General features: G+C 39.6%; 2 protein-coding genes across 5 annotated transcripts; one reads left to right on the top strand and one right to left on the bottom strand.

Moving 5' to 3' along the window:
* Positions 1 to 160: 160 nt before the first annotated feature.
* On the bottom strand, positions 161 to 3,970 carry prelid3a (PRELI domain containing 3A). Of its 2 annotated transcripts, XM_029451253.1 has the most exons (7): positions 3,601 to 3,970; positions 2,973 to 3,141; positions 2,738 to 2,827; positions 2,466 to 2,536; positions 1,855 to 1,957; positions 1,550 to 1,626; positions 161 to 1,413 (listed from the first exon to the last, which is right to left on the bottom strand). In XM_029451253.1, the coding sequence occupies exons 1-6, from the start codon at positions 3,630 to 3,632 to the stop codon at positions 1,555 to 1,557; spliced, it is 537 nt and encodes a 178-aa protein (XP_029307113.1). In that variant the 5' UTR covers positions 3,633 to 3,970; the 3' UTR covers positions 161 to 1,413; positions 1,550 to 1,554. The 2 variants fall into 2 exon arrangements, with proteins under 2 accessions (XP_029307113.1, XP_029307112.1); XM_029451252.1 differs by lacking the exon at positions 1,550 to 1,626.
* Positions 3,971 to 5,457: 1,487 nt separating this feature from the next.
* elovl4a (ELOVL fatty acid elongase 4a) lies at positions 5,458 to 11,339 on the top strand. 3 transcript variants are annotated; one of them, XM_029451251.1, is made up of 7 exons: positions 5,458 to 5,544; positions 6,741 to 6,823; positions 7,408 to 7,595; positions 7,722 to 7,802; positions 8,409 to 8,580; positions 9,170 to 9,297; positions 9,427 to 11,339. In XM_029451251.1, exons 2-7 carry the CDS (start codon positions 6,757 to 6,759, stop codon positions 9,745 to 9,747), a joined length of 957 nt encoding a protein of 318 aa, XP_029307111.1. In that variant the 5' UTR covers positions 5,458 to 5,544; positions 6,741 to 6,756; the 3' UTR covers positions 9,748 to 11,339. The 3 variants fall into 3 exon arrangements, with proteins under 3 accessions (XP_029307111.1, XP_029307110.1, XP_029307109.1); XM_029451250.1 differs by having other exon boundaries at positions 5,508 to 5,742; XM_029451249.1 differs by having other exon boundaries at positions 5,508 to 5,737.
* The last annotated feature ends 3,468 nt before the right edge of the window (positions 11,340 to 14,807 follow it).

Here is a 14,807-nt window from a genome sequence, read left to right on the forward strand (position 1 = left end):
GTAATTCTCTAACACTTGTAATCACTAACTTCCTTCAAGCAGACCTCCAGGGTCTTTAACCCAAACAAACCTCAGGCATTAGTGTTATTTGGATGAACCAGCTGTATAATCAGTAGGCTGTAAACAATGAGCCGATAAACAAACACTATTCAAGTTTGAAAATGTCATTTTTAATTGTAGGACAGCAGCTGAAGTTAAAACATTTTAAAAAGCAAATGATTTTTGCACAACATTCAGGCAATATAAGAAATGTAATAATTCATTGCTTGTTACACATTTTTAGATAAAAATAATATTATTTAAATATTCCTTTTACCAAGAAATGTGATTTAGCACATAAGTCATTGTAATTGTGTGCATCTCCCGCTGCAGCGTTGCACATACAGTACTGTCCTGCTCACCAGGATGTGTGTGTGTGTAGGTAGCTTTTTACAGAAAGGTTCAACATTTGGAAGCATCGTGTGTATGACTGGCAAAGGCATGAATGACACAGCAATAATACACAGGCATCATTTTAAGGCTGTATAAAAAGGGTAATTCAGCCCACAAAGAGTCAATCTATATTTCTACTATACTGGTCACACAAGCCGAACACAAACATTCTCCTCATTAACCCGATTACAAATCTGCTGGTTTATGGCAATACTGCCCAGAATGTTTACATCAAAAAGGTGCCACTGTATTGTTGCCTTGACAGCAGAAAAAGAAGGCAATGTTAATGGTACATTCCCATCTTTTTTCCCTCTCAGATAAACAATATACTTTCTTAGCTGTATTAATAAATGTAAAGCTTGCTACTACATTTCTTTCTATAATACTCTCCCCTTTATTTAATACTACTAACATGCAAACATATCATCTACAGTTTGTGCCTCTTGAAACACAAAATAAGCACCAGTGAAGACTTTCAGATTTGAACTCCAGCAATAGGAGTTACCAGTGTTTGACATTACAGAAGAATTACATCAGATCAAATAAAAGTTATGAAGTGTGTTGCATATTGTCATTGTACCATATCTTTCCTTCATCCTTCCTCTGCATCTCTTCCACAGTATTCCAAGAAATGACATGACAGCAAAGTGGGGTAGTAATATTATATTCAAACCAGTAAAGTCTGGAGGCTCATGATGTTGACAGCAGCGCCATTGAGTTTTGAATCTTCTGTTTATTCAGCTGTAAAGGAAATTGTCCTGTTTCCTCACTTTCCTTAATTAGAATAGCTGTTAATAGGTTATAGCATTGAGCCACGTCTACCAGACTTGGACCCACAACCCTTAAATCCAGCTCTATAACCATTCATCTTTGGCAGCATTACACCGTCTGCATGGCGGTATAGGTACCAACTGCAGAGGAACCCTCACATGCTGAGAATCCCCGGTGCGTTATGAGGTGTATCCCTGTAGAACAGCTGTCCTGTGTATGCAAACAAATGGGCGCTGAGCATTATGTCACACATGCATATACGTTTTTGTAGTTTTGAGAGAGAATAACAGAGTGGCATGCTTATAATAATCTGGTAAGACTGAAAGAAAGCAAAGAGAAAAGTTACCAGAGTTAGTAAATGTCACAGAGAGGCACGTTCTCTCTTTCAGAGTTCTGAATAATCCACTCAATAGCATCCCAACCCTACAGATCCAGAGGCAGGAGATTAAAGAAGAGACAAAGGCCATACACAGAGACAGACAGAAGAACATCGCTGGAAATGGTAGCTTTTGACTGCAGGTGCATTAGAAGTCCCAGTTAGAAGGCATGCAAATAATTCACCAGCAATATCTTTATTACTTGCATAGAAACTCAGACTACATGCAAACAGTTAAACAAGTGGATACATTTAATTGCACGGTTTTATGTTACCTTCCTGGCGTTAGCTGACATTCTCCTAGCCATCATCCCTTCCAGGTAACTGCTCAGACTCACTCCCTTGACTGTGATAATGGCCTCCTGCGTCAGGATGGTCCTGAGGAGGGAGGGTGGCAGAGAGAGACAGAGAGAGAGAGAGAGAGAGAGAGAGAGAGAGAGAGAGAGAGAGAGAGAGATGATTACTGTAAGACATGAACCAACAGTATAACACTGTGTACCTGCAAGAACACAATGTCTCTGTTATAGTACATGAAACTAGAAGGGCACTCAGAGAAAACAGACCTCTGCCAAGGACATTTCCATAATTTAAAAAATAATGCGTGTCTGCCCAGTGATTCGTATACGCTCCGAAATTTAATGAGTTTTTCCTTAGCCCATACTACACCCTTCCAACAAGTTTCATGAAAATCAGGCCAGTTCCTTAATCCAGCTGACAAATAGAAACTAACCAACAATCCGAGCAGAAAACATAAACCCCTTGGTAACTACGACAATAGTATACACACACACACACACACACACACACACACACACACACACACACACACACACAGAAAAGTGTTCAGAAATGAAATAAACATGAGTGAAGTGTAAATTGTACTTACACCTCAGGGTTGTCTGGGTGCGGTCTGTAAAGAAGCCTCTCATCTACTGAAATGAGGTTGGTGAGAGTAATCTGGAAGACAAAATAAATGTGGATTTCCTTATTAATGGGAAGTTTACATGGAATAATATGACACATATACAGTGCACACTATTTATGGATTGTTATTTATCATTTATAAACCCTTAAGTAGCATATTTCAGTTGGAGGTATGTGATTTCACAGTTTGTCCAACAGCAGTGGCACATTTGAACGCGGCCAGTATAAACTCACATTTGTTGAGCACAGTTCCATCTTTTTCTCCTCTGGGTCCACTATGGAGTGTTCCTTCACGTACGTCTGCGTATGGTTGGTTCCCAGTATCTACACACACAATAATACACACAATAAAATGAGCTCAAATATAACTTAAATTGTGTATGTCTCTCCATGTACACATGCACCGTTCTGCCTATGTATGCTTCTACATCTCTATACATCCCAATGTGTGTGTTGATGACTGACTGACCGCTCGCACAATGCCCGGCAGGCCCCACTCTGTGCTGAGGAGTCTGTGGCTGTGCAGGCGTCCCTCTGTGTCCAGGCTGCGGTCCAGCACGTCCACCCCGACCACATTGGGGTTCATGGGATTTGGGTACTTCCTCATGGCGGCCTTGATAACCGTCTCCCAGGGGTAACTGCACACAAAACAGTCCAACACATTATGAAGGGGAAGAAGACATATCAATGTTCACTATATAATATGCTGGCTATCTTTTAATAAACTGACATGGTTGACTAACAGAGTGTATATCAATATGTTTCATGATCTCCTTAATTAATCAGGTGTGCAGGGTTATTGCAGAAAGTGGTTAATCAACCAAAACTACTTCCCCTATGTACTTCTTTGGCATAGGACACAACTGAGACTGGGGAGGCTGTGGTTGTGGCTGACTCCTGGTGTTAAATGATCCTGGTGATCACCATCACTCCATGGGCTATGATAAAGAGCAGGTGGATTTTCTGGATCATAAAGTCGTCTGATTAAATTCAGATTTATTTAGACTTAATGTTGAAGGTCCCATCAACCTAGCCCTACATGACAGACCAGCCCAGTCTGCTATATGAATATTCTAAACAATAAACTATTGACCAACCTGAAAACATGTTCCGTGCTCCAAATCTTCATTTTTCAAAAGTCTTGACCTTCTCGCTGAGAATCACTCCGTGATCCGAAACTACATTTCACCGGACCATTTTCACATGAGTAACTAACGCTAGCTCCAGTAATCAGAGAGAGAGAGTAGGGCCTGTGAAGGAAGCTCGTGACCATCAATGAAGTGAGTCCGGAGAGCGCATCTCCACTTCTCTTCGCATATCAACCTTGCGTAAAGACGGGATACTTTGCTCTGCTGATTCCCGGGTTACAGGAACGACCGGCAGAAAAAAAGATAATGTATAGATTGGAACAAGCAGCTCGTACAGTAGAGGACAGGAGAGAAGCCGGTGCAACAGCGAACCCACCAAATGTCAAGCCAGACAGAGTGAGAAACAGGATTCTGGTCAAGTATTTCAAAATAAAACCATTTTCACTGTTGTCTAACAGACATCATCCTCAACCTTTGAAATATCCGATACAGATTAGCTAGAAACAATATGGACAGTTGCACTGGAATTGCATTGCTAGGCAACAGATTGGGTCTATGTTTACTTTCTGTCAGCTGATGTCATTTACTGACACAGTTTAAAACAGTGAAATGGTCTATGCAGTATGAGGCAATTATAAAGGAATTAATAAGTGGGGCTAGACTTTTGAACAGCTGGTGACCAAAATACTGTTACGACTACTCTCTCCTAATAAACAACCCTCTTAAATGTATAGATATTTACCTGGTTAAGTCATCCAATAGCCTGCTTTTCCTTAATTATATCCATTGCACACTTTTATTATTAAGATAAGATAAGATAGCAAAGGGGACAGTGCAACAGAGGAAGTAAAGAAAATCAATATATAATAAATTATTAAACAGTATACAAATATAATGAATCACTAAACAATAAAAAACTAAAAATAGTAGGTGAACTGAATGATTTCACTTATGAATTATTGATATTGTAGGGAATATGGATATTGCACATAATCTTCTTATTGCACAGTGGTATACATTAATATTGTACATGAACACATGAGGTTTTGGTATGTTCGGTCTACTGGGAGAAGTGTTGGTTGTAGATGGTGTTGGATGCTGTCTCTGTTTTAATGTGTTAATTCCACCAATAACTGTTATATATATATATATATATATATATATATATATATATATATATATATATATATATATATATATATATATATAATAACTGTTTTATTGTTTTGTCCTTTCAGGTGACATAGTTTTTTCCTGTTTTATTTAGAAGGCAAAACCAATTATGTTCCTGCTTTACTCGGGTTACGACTTGCTGACTTGACGAAGCTGATGTAGCCCTGCTGCTGCATCCGCCTCCATTTGTGCGCATGCGCTTAGCATCTTCTTTCCATCATCCCGGTCAAGTGGCAGAAGAGTGGAGCTGCATCAAGCTAGACATAGACAGCAAGAAGCAAGCAGGAAATACAGTGGCATCACTTTCAAATAAAAGGATTTGGTTTGGAGATTTAAAAAGAATAATCACTGACTGCAACAGTAAAAATAGTTTAAGGATAATGTTTTTAAGTTTTAGCAATTTAAGTTTAAAATCTAAATATTTTATTCATAGGACATGTGTGGTTGAATTAGATTATTATTATTGTGTTTTTTTTTATTACTATTATTATTATTATTATTATATTATTATTATTATTATTATTATTATTATTATTATTATTATTATTATTATTATTATTATTATTATCATTAGTGTTGTTGTCGTGTTGTTTTTATTATTATTATTTAATGATTTTTATGGAACATTAGGCCTAAATATTTTTGTATTTTCAAACGTGCCTGCCTTAATGCATTTGTTTTGAAGGTTTGATCGGAAGTGCACAGTGTATTGTCTTTGCCTTGACGCTGGTGCTGTGCGGGATCAGAGGAGGAACCCAGTGAAGCAGACGCGCAGTGGAGGCTAGTGTGGTCCCTTAAAGAAATTCATGCCATCGCCGTTTGTTCAACGGCCCGTCTATTTCACACTGGATACGGAACACTTATATGCAATTCATAGAGAATAAACTCAGTTGATACACGCCGGAATAACGCACACTGCATGACCTTGCATTGAATGTCATTATAGACGGATTTTTTTTAAAGCACCGACACGGTAAGGTAATAAGCATCTTCATTCGCTCGGAGAAGGCGAGACCAATGACGATAATATGGGCTAGTATGATGCCTGTGTGCAGTCGTGATATTGAGACTTATTTATCTTGTATGGACAGTATTTTACAGATGTGAGACGGAAACAGCTCAGTCGTTTTGGAAAAAAATCATTGATGATAGGACTGCTCATGCAGCCTAGTTGAAGGCCGGACTGCATACCGCAGAATTCAAAATGTGCCATTCAAATCGTTAATAATCCGATTATAAATCTATCACCCTAAACATTTTTTTCAAACACACAATATGCGGTTACATGTTTATTCTAAAAGTGATATATGGTTTATTCTCAGAGCAGTTTATGCGAACAGCGCGTGCAGGACTGAAGCCGATGCTGCAGCAGCGCTTGGTCTGCTCCAGGCGCGCGAGAGAGAGTCAGGGAGCGACAGAGGGGGGCGTCCTCTTTTTAGGGATCTTTCAATCACACTGAGTCTGACTGTGCACCCCGCTACTTATCAGCATATGTGCCAGTCTGGCTCTGTATAGGAGGTGACCCATTTCAATATAAAAGTGGGGCACGAGGCTTCCCCCCTTCCCTCATTATAAGGGCACACCAGGTTGGCTGATTGTCGTGCTCACGCTAAAAATCTGCTGACACATGCGCTCTGCCGGCCGGGGCTCCCAGCCTTTGTGCGCAATGAAGCCTATAGCCCATCTATCATGACCTCATGGGGCCAAGGGCTCCTATAGGCTTTAAACGGCCTCCTGGTGACCGGGGCTCGTTTCTTTTAGAGCGTTATACTATTTAAAGATTAATTAAAAAAAAAAATTCATCATTATGTTTATATTAAGTTTAAAAATAAGCATGGTTAGGGTGGCATTGTTGATGTTCTGGAAGAAAACACCACCATTTCTCTGTCTGACTCAGTCAGCTCTGTCTACTAAATGCTGGTTAGAAGCTGAGATTTTAGAGGCCTCCATTCTTACACCTGTCCCTTTAATTTCAGGTCATCGGCTGCAGACATGGAGATTGTCACACATTTCATCAATGACACCATAGAATTCTACAAATGGACTCTAAATATTGCAGGTATTAATCTTGTAATTTGTTTCATTGTCTTTCTCATAGAAAATGTGTTTTTCAAGTGACTAAATACACATATTCTTGTGTGTGCATTTGTATATATCTACAGGTATGTTTGTCCTGCAATGAGTCAGTATGGATGGTGCTTCGGTGGGAATTTGCAAAAAGGATTAGTCAAAGTTGCACCATAGTTGAATAATGTGTGTATGTGCCATGGACAGACTGTATATTGACATAAACTTACTGCAATATATTGATTTTAATGTGTCTTTTCCTTTTTTGCTCCTTCATTTGTTACTCCTAATTATAACTGAACTGGAATCAGTAATAGATTTGATCTTTTATTTTGATTCACATGCTAAATCGATGTACGGATATTGTATCCTCACCTCATAATAGAATTAAAATGTCCACTCATATAATATTCTACAAGTATCACATCCACTGTGTCAACATCAAACTGACCTCCAGATAGGTCACCTCTGGACAAAGTCTGGCATCTGTGCTCCTTTTGTGCGTTACGCTGTGTCAGTGTAATGTGAACATTAAGAATAGTTATGTAATGCTATGAGCTATGATCTGTCCCACAGACAAGCGAGTGGAGAAATGGCCTCTGATGGAAAACCCCCTGCCCACACTGGCCATCAGCACATCCTACCTGCTATTCCTCTGGCTGGGGCCCAAATACATGAAGAACAGAGAGCCCTTCCAGCTCCGCAAAACCCTCATTGTGTACAACTTCAGCATGGTCTTCCTCAACTTCTTCATCTTTAAAGAGGTAGGTTATGATCAACTAGATGTTCTTCTGTTTAACGACATGTGTGTTAAAACTGGGGTGAGTAGTTGAATCTGTGGAAGTCTTATCCACGATGATTCAACAGAGATATTCTCTTGTTTGTTTCAGCTGTTTATGGCAGCGCGGTCAGCAAGCTACAGTTACATTTGTCAACCGGTGGACTATTCAGAGGACCCCAATGAAGTCAGGGTGAGTGTTTGGAGCTGAGACACACACATTAAGACATGTGCAAAAACACACCCACTTGTGTTCAATGAAAATAGAATGGATCCACAATGGACTGCACTTCACCTGCCCTATTATGTAACTTACTTTCTCATGGTTCATGTGTGCAGTAATTAGTTTCCAGAAGTAACAAGACATCGCTGCTAATTTACTACAACGTAACATGTTTCACAGATAAATCTGACTTCACTATCGTGCTCAGCTGTACTCAGTGGTTTGAGAAACATGATCAGCTTCCGTTCAAGTGGACCCTGCTCCTGTTATCATGAAAGGTGTTCAGTTTCACCTTCCTTCGTACTGCTCCATGACGTATAGTTACACAGTCTGTCAGCCTCAGGTGACCCCGAGGTTAAGATGTTGTAGGATAGAATACATTAGAAAATAATATGTAAGTAAGTGTGTGATTCAGTTGAATCAATACAGCTTTATATTTTATTATATAACAAGTTAGAAATAAACCACTCCTTTATTTCTCCAACTGTCTGTGTTTCTCTGTTTGTTTCTATTTCCTTCTTCTACCTGTGGCCGTCTTCTCCCATCAACCCATTTCTCATGTTCCCTCTGAGACAGGTGGCAGGAGCTCTGTGGTGGTATTTCATCTCTAAGGGCATCGAGTATCTGGACACAGTGTTTTTCATCCTGAGGAAAAAATTCAACCAGGTTACTTTTTTGCATGTCTACCACCACTGCACCATGTTCACGCTCTGGTGGATCGGCATCAAATGGGTGGCAGGAGGACAGTGTGAGTAGCTCATGCTACAATAGAGTTCTACATTATGCTCAATGCCTATTTTTACCTATAAAGTCATATATTTTTCACCCAACAATTAAAGTTGTGGTCTTTACCCCCTATCTCCTTTAGTTCTAGTTAAAATGAACATTTCTTGTTGGAGAGTCAAAGGGTTTGATAATGTTTTTGTGCTCCTGATCCTGAACCGAGTCCTTTCATATTGAGCATTTTGTGGTAGGTACAGTAGGAAGAGGGACCTTTTACATGTCTGTGTGCAGGGGCCCTTTGTGTCACAATCCATCCATAGCGACAATATAAAAAACATATTGCAGAGACATACATGCAGAATCCATCACAGTGGACAATTTGACAAATGATTTCTTGTTAATCTCTGTGTGTTAATGTAGCAATGGAGAATTAATCAATAATGTCTAGTATTCACATTTTGCTGTTATAATATGAAACAACTACCATTTTTGTCCTTAAATGGCAAACAGTACAAATTACAAAGGGCTCATAGAAACCAAATTTGTGTAAAAAAATTGAATTATAGCTCCAGAATTAGCGTGACAAAACTAATATCTATGTTTTCATTTTGCAGCATTCTTTGGTGCACACATGAACGCAGCGATCCACGTCTTGATGTACCTGTATTATGGCCTGGCCTCCTGTGGACCTAAGATCCAAAAGTACCTTTGGTGGAAGAAGTACTTGACCATCGTCCAGATGGTAAGACTTTACCTAAACATGTGGCTAATTAAAGTATAGATATATATGTGCTTTAACACATTTTAAAAGGTTAATCTAGGTGTGAAACAATTACACATTACAAATGTTGTTTCTCTCTTTGTGTCACAGATCCAGTTCCACGTCACCATCGGCCACACAGCTCTGTCCCTCTACGTCAACTGCGACTTCCCCCACTGGATGCATTACTCCCTCATCTGCTACGCCATCACCTTTATCGTCCTCTTCGGCAACTTCTACTACCAGACGTACCGGCGCCAGCTGCCCAGACGCGACGCCTCCTCCTCCAAAGCAGGCAAGGCCCTCTCTAACGGGAGCCTCAACGGGCTCAGCAAGGCCCCCAACGGAGCTGCGGTGATGGGAAGCAAAGAGGAGAAGCCCCAGGAGAGCTCTGGGAGGAGAAAGAGGAAAGGAAGAGCTAAAAGAGATTAGAGGAAGAAGACGAGTGAGAGAGGTCGAGGTGAGGTAGGGCCTTGCTTTGGGTTCTAGGTTGATAGTGCTAAAACATGAAAGACTTAATTTGAGGAAGGTTTAGACGGATGGATGTGTTAAGGTGTGATGTGTTTATTTAAGCCATGATCTGAGTTGTTGTAGATCAAATATGAGACAGGCTTGTGTTGAGAGAGGATCATTCTGTTAGCAAGAGGTGTCAAAGGTCATGCCCAAGGTTATCACAAAATACAGCAGTGTATGGTATGGGATAGATCTTAGTATTCCCTCTCTTTATTGTGGTGCCAAGTACTCTAGATCTGGTTCAAAAAGTGACTTTCAGCGTCTAAAAACTGAGCCTGGAAAGGAAACAAAGAGTTAACCAGGTCCGTCTGGCATGCTGGGAAAGCTACATTACATGCGCCTGAGCTGCTTGAAAAAGATATCATTCTTATTGTTACTGCTGTATTGAGACAGGAATACGCATCATAACACGTGCATCATTTCTTTTGTTGTTCACCTCTACAGATATAAAACGGACGATAATGTACAGTATCATGTCACTTTTGTCCTCATCTTATTCAAGTTGTTATTATTGTTGAGTGAGAGAGACTTAAGTTCACAGTTCTTGTTTACTGAATACACACATCTGCAGTTATCCACGTATTTGTTAACATGGAGTTGTCTTATTTCTTCTTCTTTTTTTAAGTTGTGGACTCGACTCGACCACTCACTTTTAAGCTGTCACCCATTATCGTACAGTTACTTTCTTAAGAGGTAAAACAAATCAATATCCAGAGATAAGATGTGCATAGAAATAGAAATGATTTTCTATTTCTGTACACAACCATAGCAGGTTTTATATGTCCCTACTTGTATGTAGTGTGATGAAATGTAAGGAAAATTATCCAGAGAAATTATGTATCAGATGATTATCTCAACGTTTCCCCATTTTAACAGAAAAGCTGATGAGTTTTGTGTTTGCAGATGTTTACCTGTGTTTTTATATTATATCTGATGTTGTTGTTTGTCTTACATGTTGGTGAATATGTTGTGTGCCGAACAAAGAAGTGGTGGTGGAGAATTCAAAACTAGCCAACAGCCAGTTTTCATCAAGTTAACTAAGCCTACCGTAAGCACCATTTTCTTCCCATGTTCAAACAAATATCTTTTTGTGTCTATGTTTCCAGGCTTGAATTTATGAAAGAATTTGGATTTCAAAAGATAAAGGTTCTGATTTATATACAAAACGAGCTGGTGAACCTCTTTAGTGACTTTGTACGTTATACTATGAAGAATAATTGATCTCTGCCTCTATAGAGTATAACTCAGTGGGTGGCTCTTTATCAGCAAATCCAGCTTTATGTCATCCATTAACCAATGCATTTTAATGTTATTCATTGTTTTTTTATTTTTTATGTAAATACCAATTTTTCATGTTACTGAGAGTGCTTGTATTTGTGTTCTTTTGTGTTGTACATATTACATTGTGATATTTTGTACACTGCGCATTTGGGGATGTTCCCAGCTTGTTAGCTTGGACATTTATACGTCCATATTGCTTCTGTGTTTTTTTTTTTTAAGTATCATAACTTTGAACTCTCTTCAAATTCAATTAAACTGAATGCCTGTACAAATGTTGGCTTCCTTTTGCCACTTCATTTAATTGTTTACTTCATACTGCAGTTAATGTCACGGGTCTTTAACAGCATTATTTTACATCCCATGTGGATCCAGACTATGTTTTGACATTGATGACTTGAAAAGACAATAATGGTAACAGATGTGCAGAGTGGGTTTCCAACACTAGAGGGGGCCATGGTTACATTACAGTAAATGAACATCACAGTTACTATACAGTACGGCATGCTTACTGTGTTCCCCACATTTTCAATCAGCCACTGTAATTACGGAAATGACTTCTCCACCAGATAAAGAACTTCATCAAATTTCTTGATATGAGGAGAACTTCATAATCACTCAAAAGTTTTAATGGACATCTGTGAGTTATAAACTTCAATTCCTGGTTATCAGTTTGGTATCGTCTTGGTGTTTAATCCAAACTCATTTCACTCAGTCAGCCCCAAGTATGAGGGGTGACCTTCACACACTAATGTTTTTTTGCACAGTTATCTGTACAGATGTACATTTTTACTTGAGTATTTCCTATCTGCTACTGTATACTACTTCTCCACCACATTTGAGAAAATATTGTACTTTTCAGCCCACATCATGTATCTGACAGCTGGAGCTTCCTGGAAGTTCAAGGTTTTACACAACTTTGATCAACATATTACATGATGTAGTATTATAGATTAAACTATCCAATGCATATAAAGTAGTTAAATGTGTTCCACCTTGACCAACTATATTACATTACAACACTGCTTCCATGTTCATGCATCAGCCATTATAAGGAAATAGCATATACGATTGTAACATTCTGAAAAGGGACATTCAGCCTTATTAGTACTTTTACTTGTTATACTTTACATTTAGCTAAGAATACTTCTACACGTTTTCCACTTTTCCTGAATACATCTTCCACCACTGTTGAAGCCAAAATAGACCAATTTATATTAATTTGTTAAATTCTTGTCGCTGGCTTTCCCAAACCGTTTAGCTGTAAAACGAAATCCTTGTGTGAAATGTGTGTAGTATTGTTGCAATGCAGTATATAAGTATACATCCTATATAGGATTGGGTACATATCTTAAATCATATGTTGCTTGTCTGATACACTTCCACAGATAAATCTCTGGAAACCTGTTGGGTAGACAAAAAGAGAAAAACCTCTTAAAATGTAATTTATATCACAGCTCATCCCATCCCCGAATTCTCCTCCCATTTTGACGAGTTTAGACAAAGGTTTCCATGGTAACCATACACAGCAGCTGTCTGACACCTCCTACCCCCTCATCCTCCCAAATACCCCCACCCCCACCCACTGCATCCCCTCCTCCTGCTTCTTCTTCTTCTTGAATCAGCTGTGGTCTATGTGGGAAACAGCAGCAGCGCAATAAACTATTTAACAGTGTTTAAGTGCTCGTGTGTGTGTGTGTGTTTGTGTGTGTGTGTGTGTGTGTGTGGGTGGGTGGGTGGATTAGAGAGTGGAGGTTACATTTGTGTGTGTGTGTGCTTGTGTAATAGGTAGAGAGATTGAGAAACACATTAGTCTGTGTGGGTGTTTGTGTGCAACTCCCCCAGCAGAGTTTATGAGTGGGAGGCCTCCACGAGCAGCGGGGTATTACATAGATGATGTTTGTGTTATTTTTCAAACCAGAGCAATAATTTCACAACTCAGTAACAGAAAACCACAAACTCACCAGCAACATTTCACTTGGATGGTGGCCCTTTATCCTTCCACCAGTTTCAGAGAGAGAGAGAGAGAGAGAGAGAGAGAGAGAGAGAGGGAGAAGGGGAGCAGAAGAGAGAGAGAGGAGTAGAGAGGAGAGAGAGAGACGAGAGAGAAGAGTAGAGAGAGAGATAGAGAGCAGGGAGAGAGAGAGGAGACAGAGAGTTTGCGGTCTAGGGGTAGTTGTCTCTATAAGTGGAGAGCTCTCTCTCTCTCTCCCGTTGTTCGTCTCTCTGCTCCCTTATACTGACGCTCTTCTCTCTCTCTCTGCTCTCTCCTTCTCCGCGCCCCTCTCGTCGCTCGCGCTCCCCCGCCCCCGTTCCGCTCACGCTCTGATCTCTGCCCCTCCCGCCCCGCGCCTCTCTCTCTCGATCTCTCCTCTCTCTCTAGAGAGAGTGAGAGAGCTCTGTGAATGAGGTTTCTAGAGGCCAAATGATTTATAGCAGCAGATTTTTCATTGGCACTCAAATGCCTTGCTTTTAAAAAAGTAAGCCATTACACATCTTTTATAATGGACACAAAGGCAGATTTGGCCTGCATAGTGTCCCGAGCCTCAGCGTAAGTATGCCAGCTCTGTATTGGTTTTAACTCTCATTAGTGTCTGTCAGTCTATCTATGGCTTTTATTCAAATGAAAACAAAATGACCTAAACGAATGAACAAAAAATAGCTTGTGTGTATACATCGATATGTACTGTAATAGCATGTATATATATCAGTTTGTGTGTGTGAGTATCTGTGCAAAAGCGCCTCCTTCAGTGAAATCCTATTTAGATTTCACAGCAAAGTAACAATGTTCCTGCCTATCAGAAGTATAGTTGATATCTAGAGCACAACAACTGAGACTTGAGACAGGACTGTTTTTTTATGCCTCATGGGAGAAACGTATTGCAGCAATAAGGCACTAGCTTCACAAAGCCCTCCTGCTTACCTGCCAGAATAAGGGCTCAAAGACTTATGATTTCTCCCGGCTCATACATGGCATGTCATTATTTTAAAGATGTTTATTAAGTAATAAGTAAGCAATGAACAATTCTGTATATGGCTCTTGCTACATCAGTTGTTCTCCCCCTGATGTTTGTTGTTTTGCACGAAAATGTATTTGTTTACACTGCATTTTAAGGCAAAAAAGTTATATTTAGCTATTTTGAATAACACTATACATTGCAATTAAAAAAAAAGGAAACCCAGCACGCAAACCACAACAGGACACTGCAGAATATTCCTGACTGCGTCACATGTACAATGTCTGGGATCCCTGTCTACTCGTAGTGTTACTGTGATGATCTGGGGTAATGGTGTTAGTGAATACTAGAGAAAATGAAAATGAGAGAGACCTGGGAGTGTGAAATGAATGAGGGGGATATTTTTAGATGGAAGTTCATTAGGGCCTCTCTTTCACACAGCTACTCTTCTGCTTTCACCAGTGCATGGTGTGGAATGAGAAGTGAAATATTTACTACTCTAGAAAACATAGGTGAAAAAACAATAATGACAACATTGGCCAGAATTGTTGTCTCATTATCACTGTACAACATGTCCATCTTAACAAGGTATTCAGTATCAGTGTAAACATGCAAACTATTATTATTATTTGCAAACTCTTCTCAATGCAAGAAATGAAACTCTCAGCCAAGCAATATCTTCTATTGTTTAACTTGAGACAAAGCAGAATCAGTAATCTTGTCTGGCACATGGGAGCCTCCATG

Source organism: Cottoperca gobio, chromosome 16, assembly GCF_900634415.1.
Source record: "Cottoperca gobio chromosome 16, fCotGob3.1, whole genome shotgun sequence".
Classification (NCBI taxonomy): domain Eukaryota; kingdom Metazoa; phylum Chordata; class Actinopteri; order Perciformes; family Bovichtidae; genus Cottoperca; species Cottoperca gobio.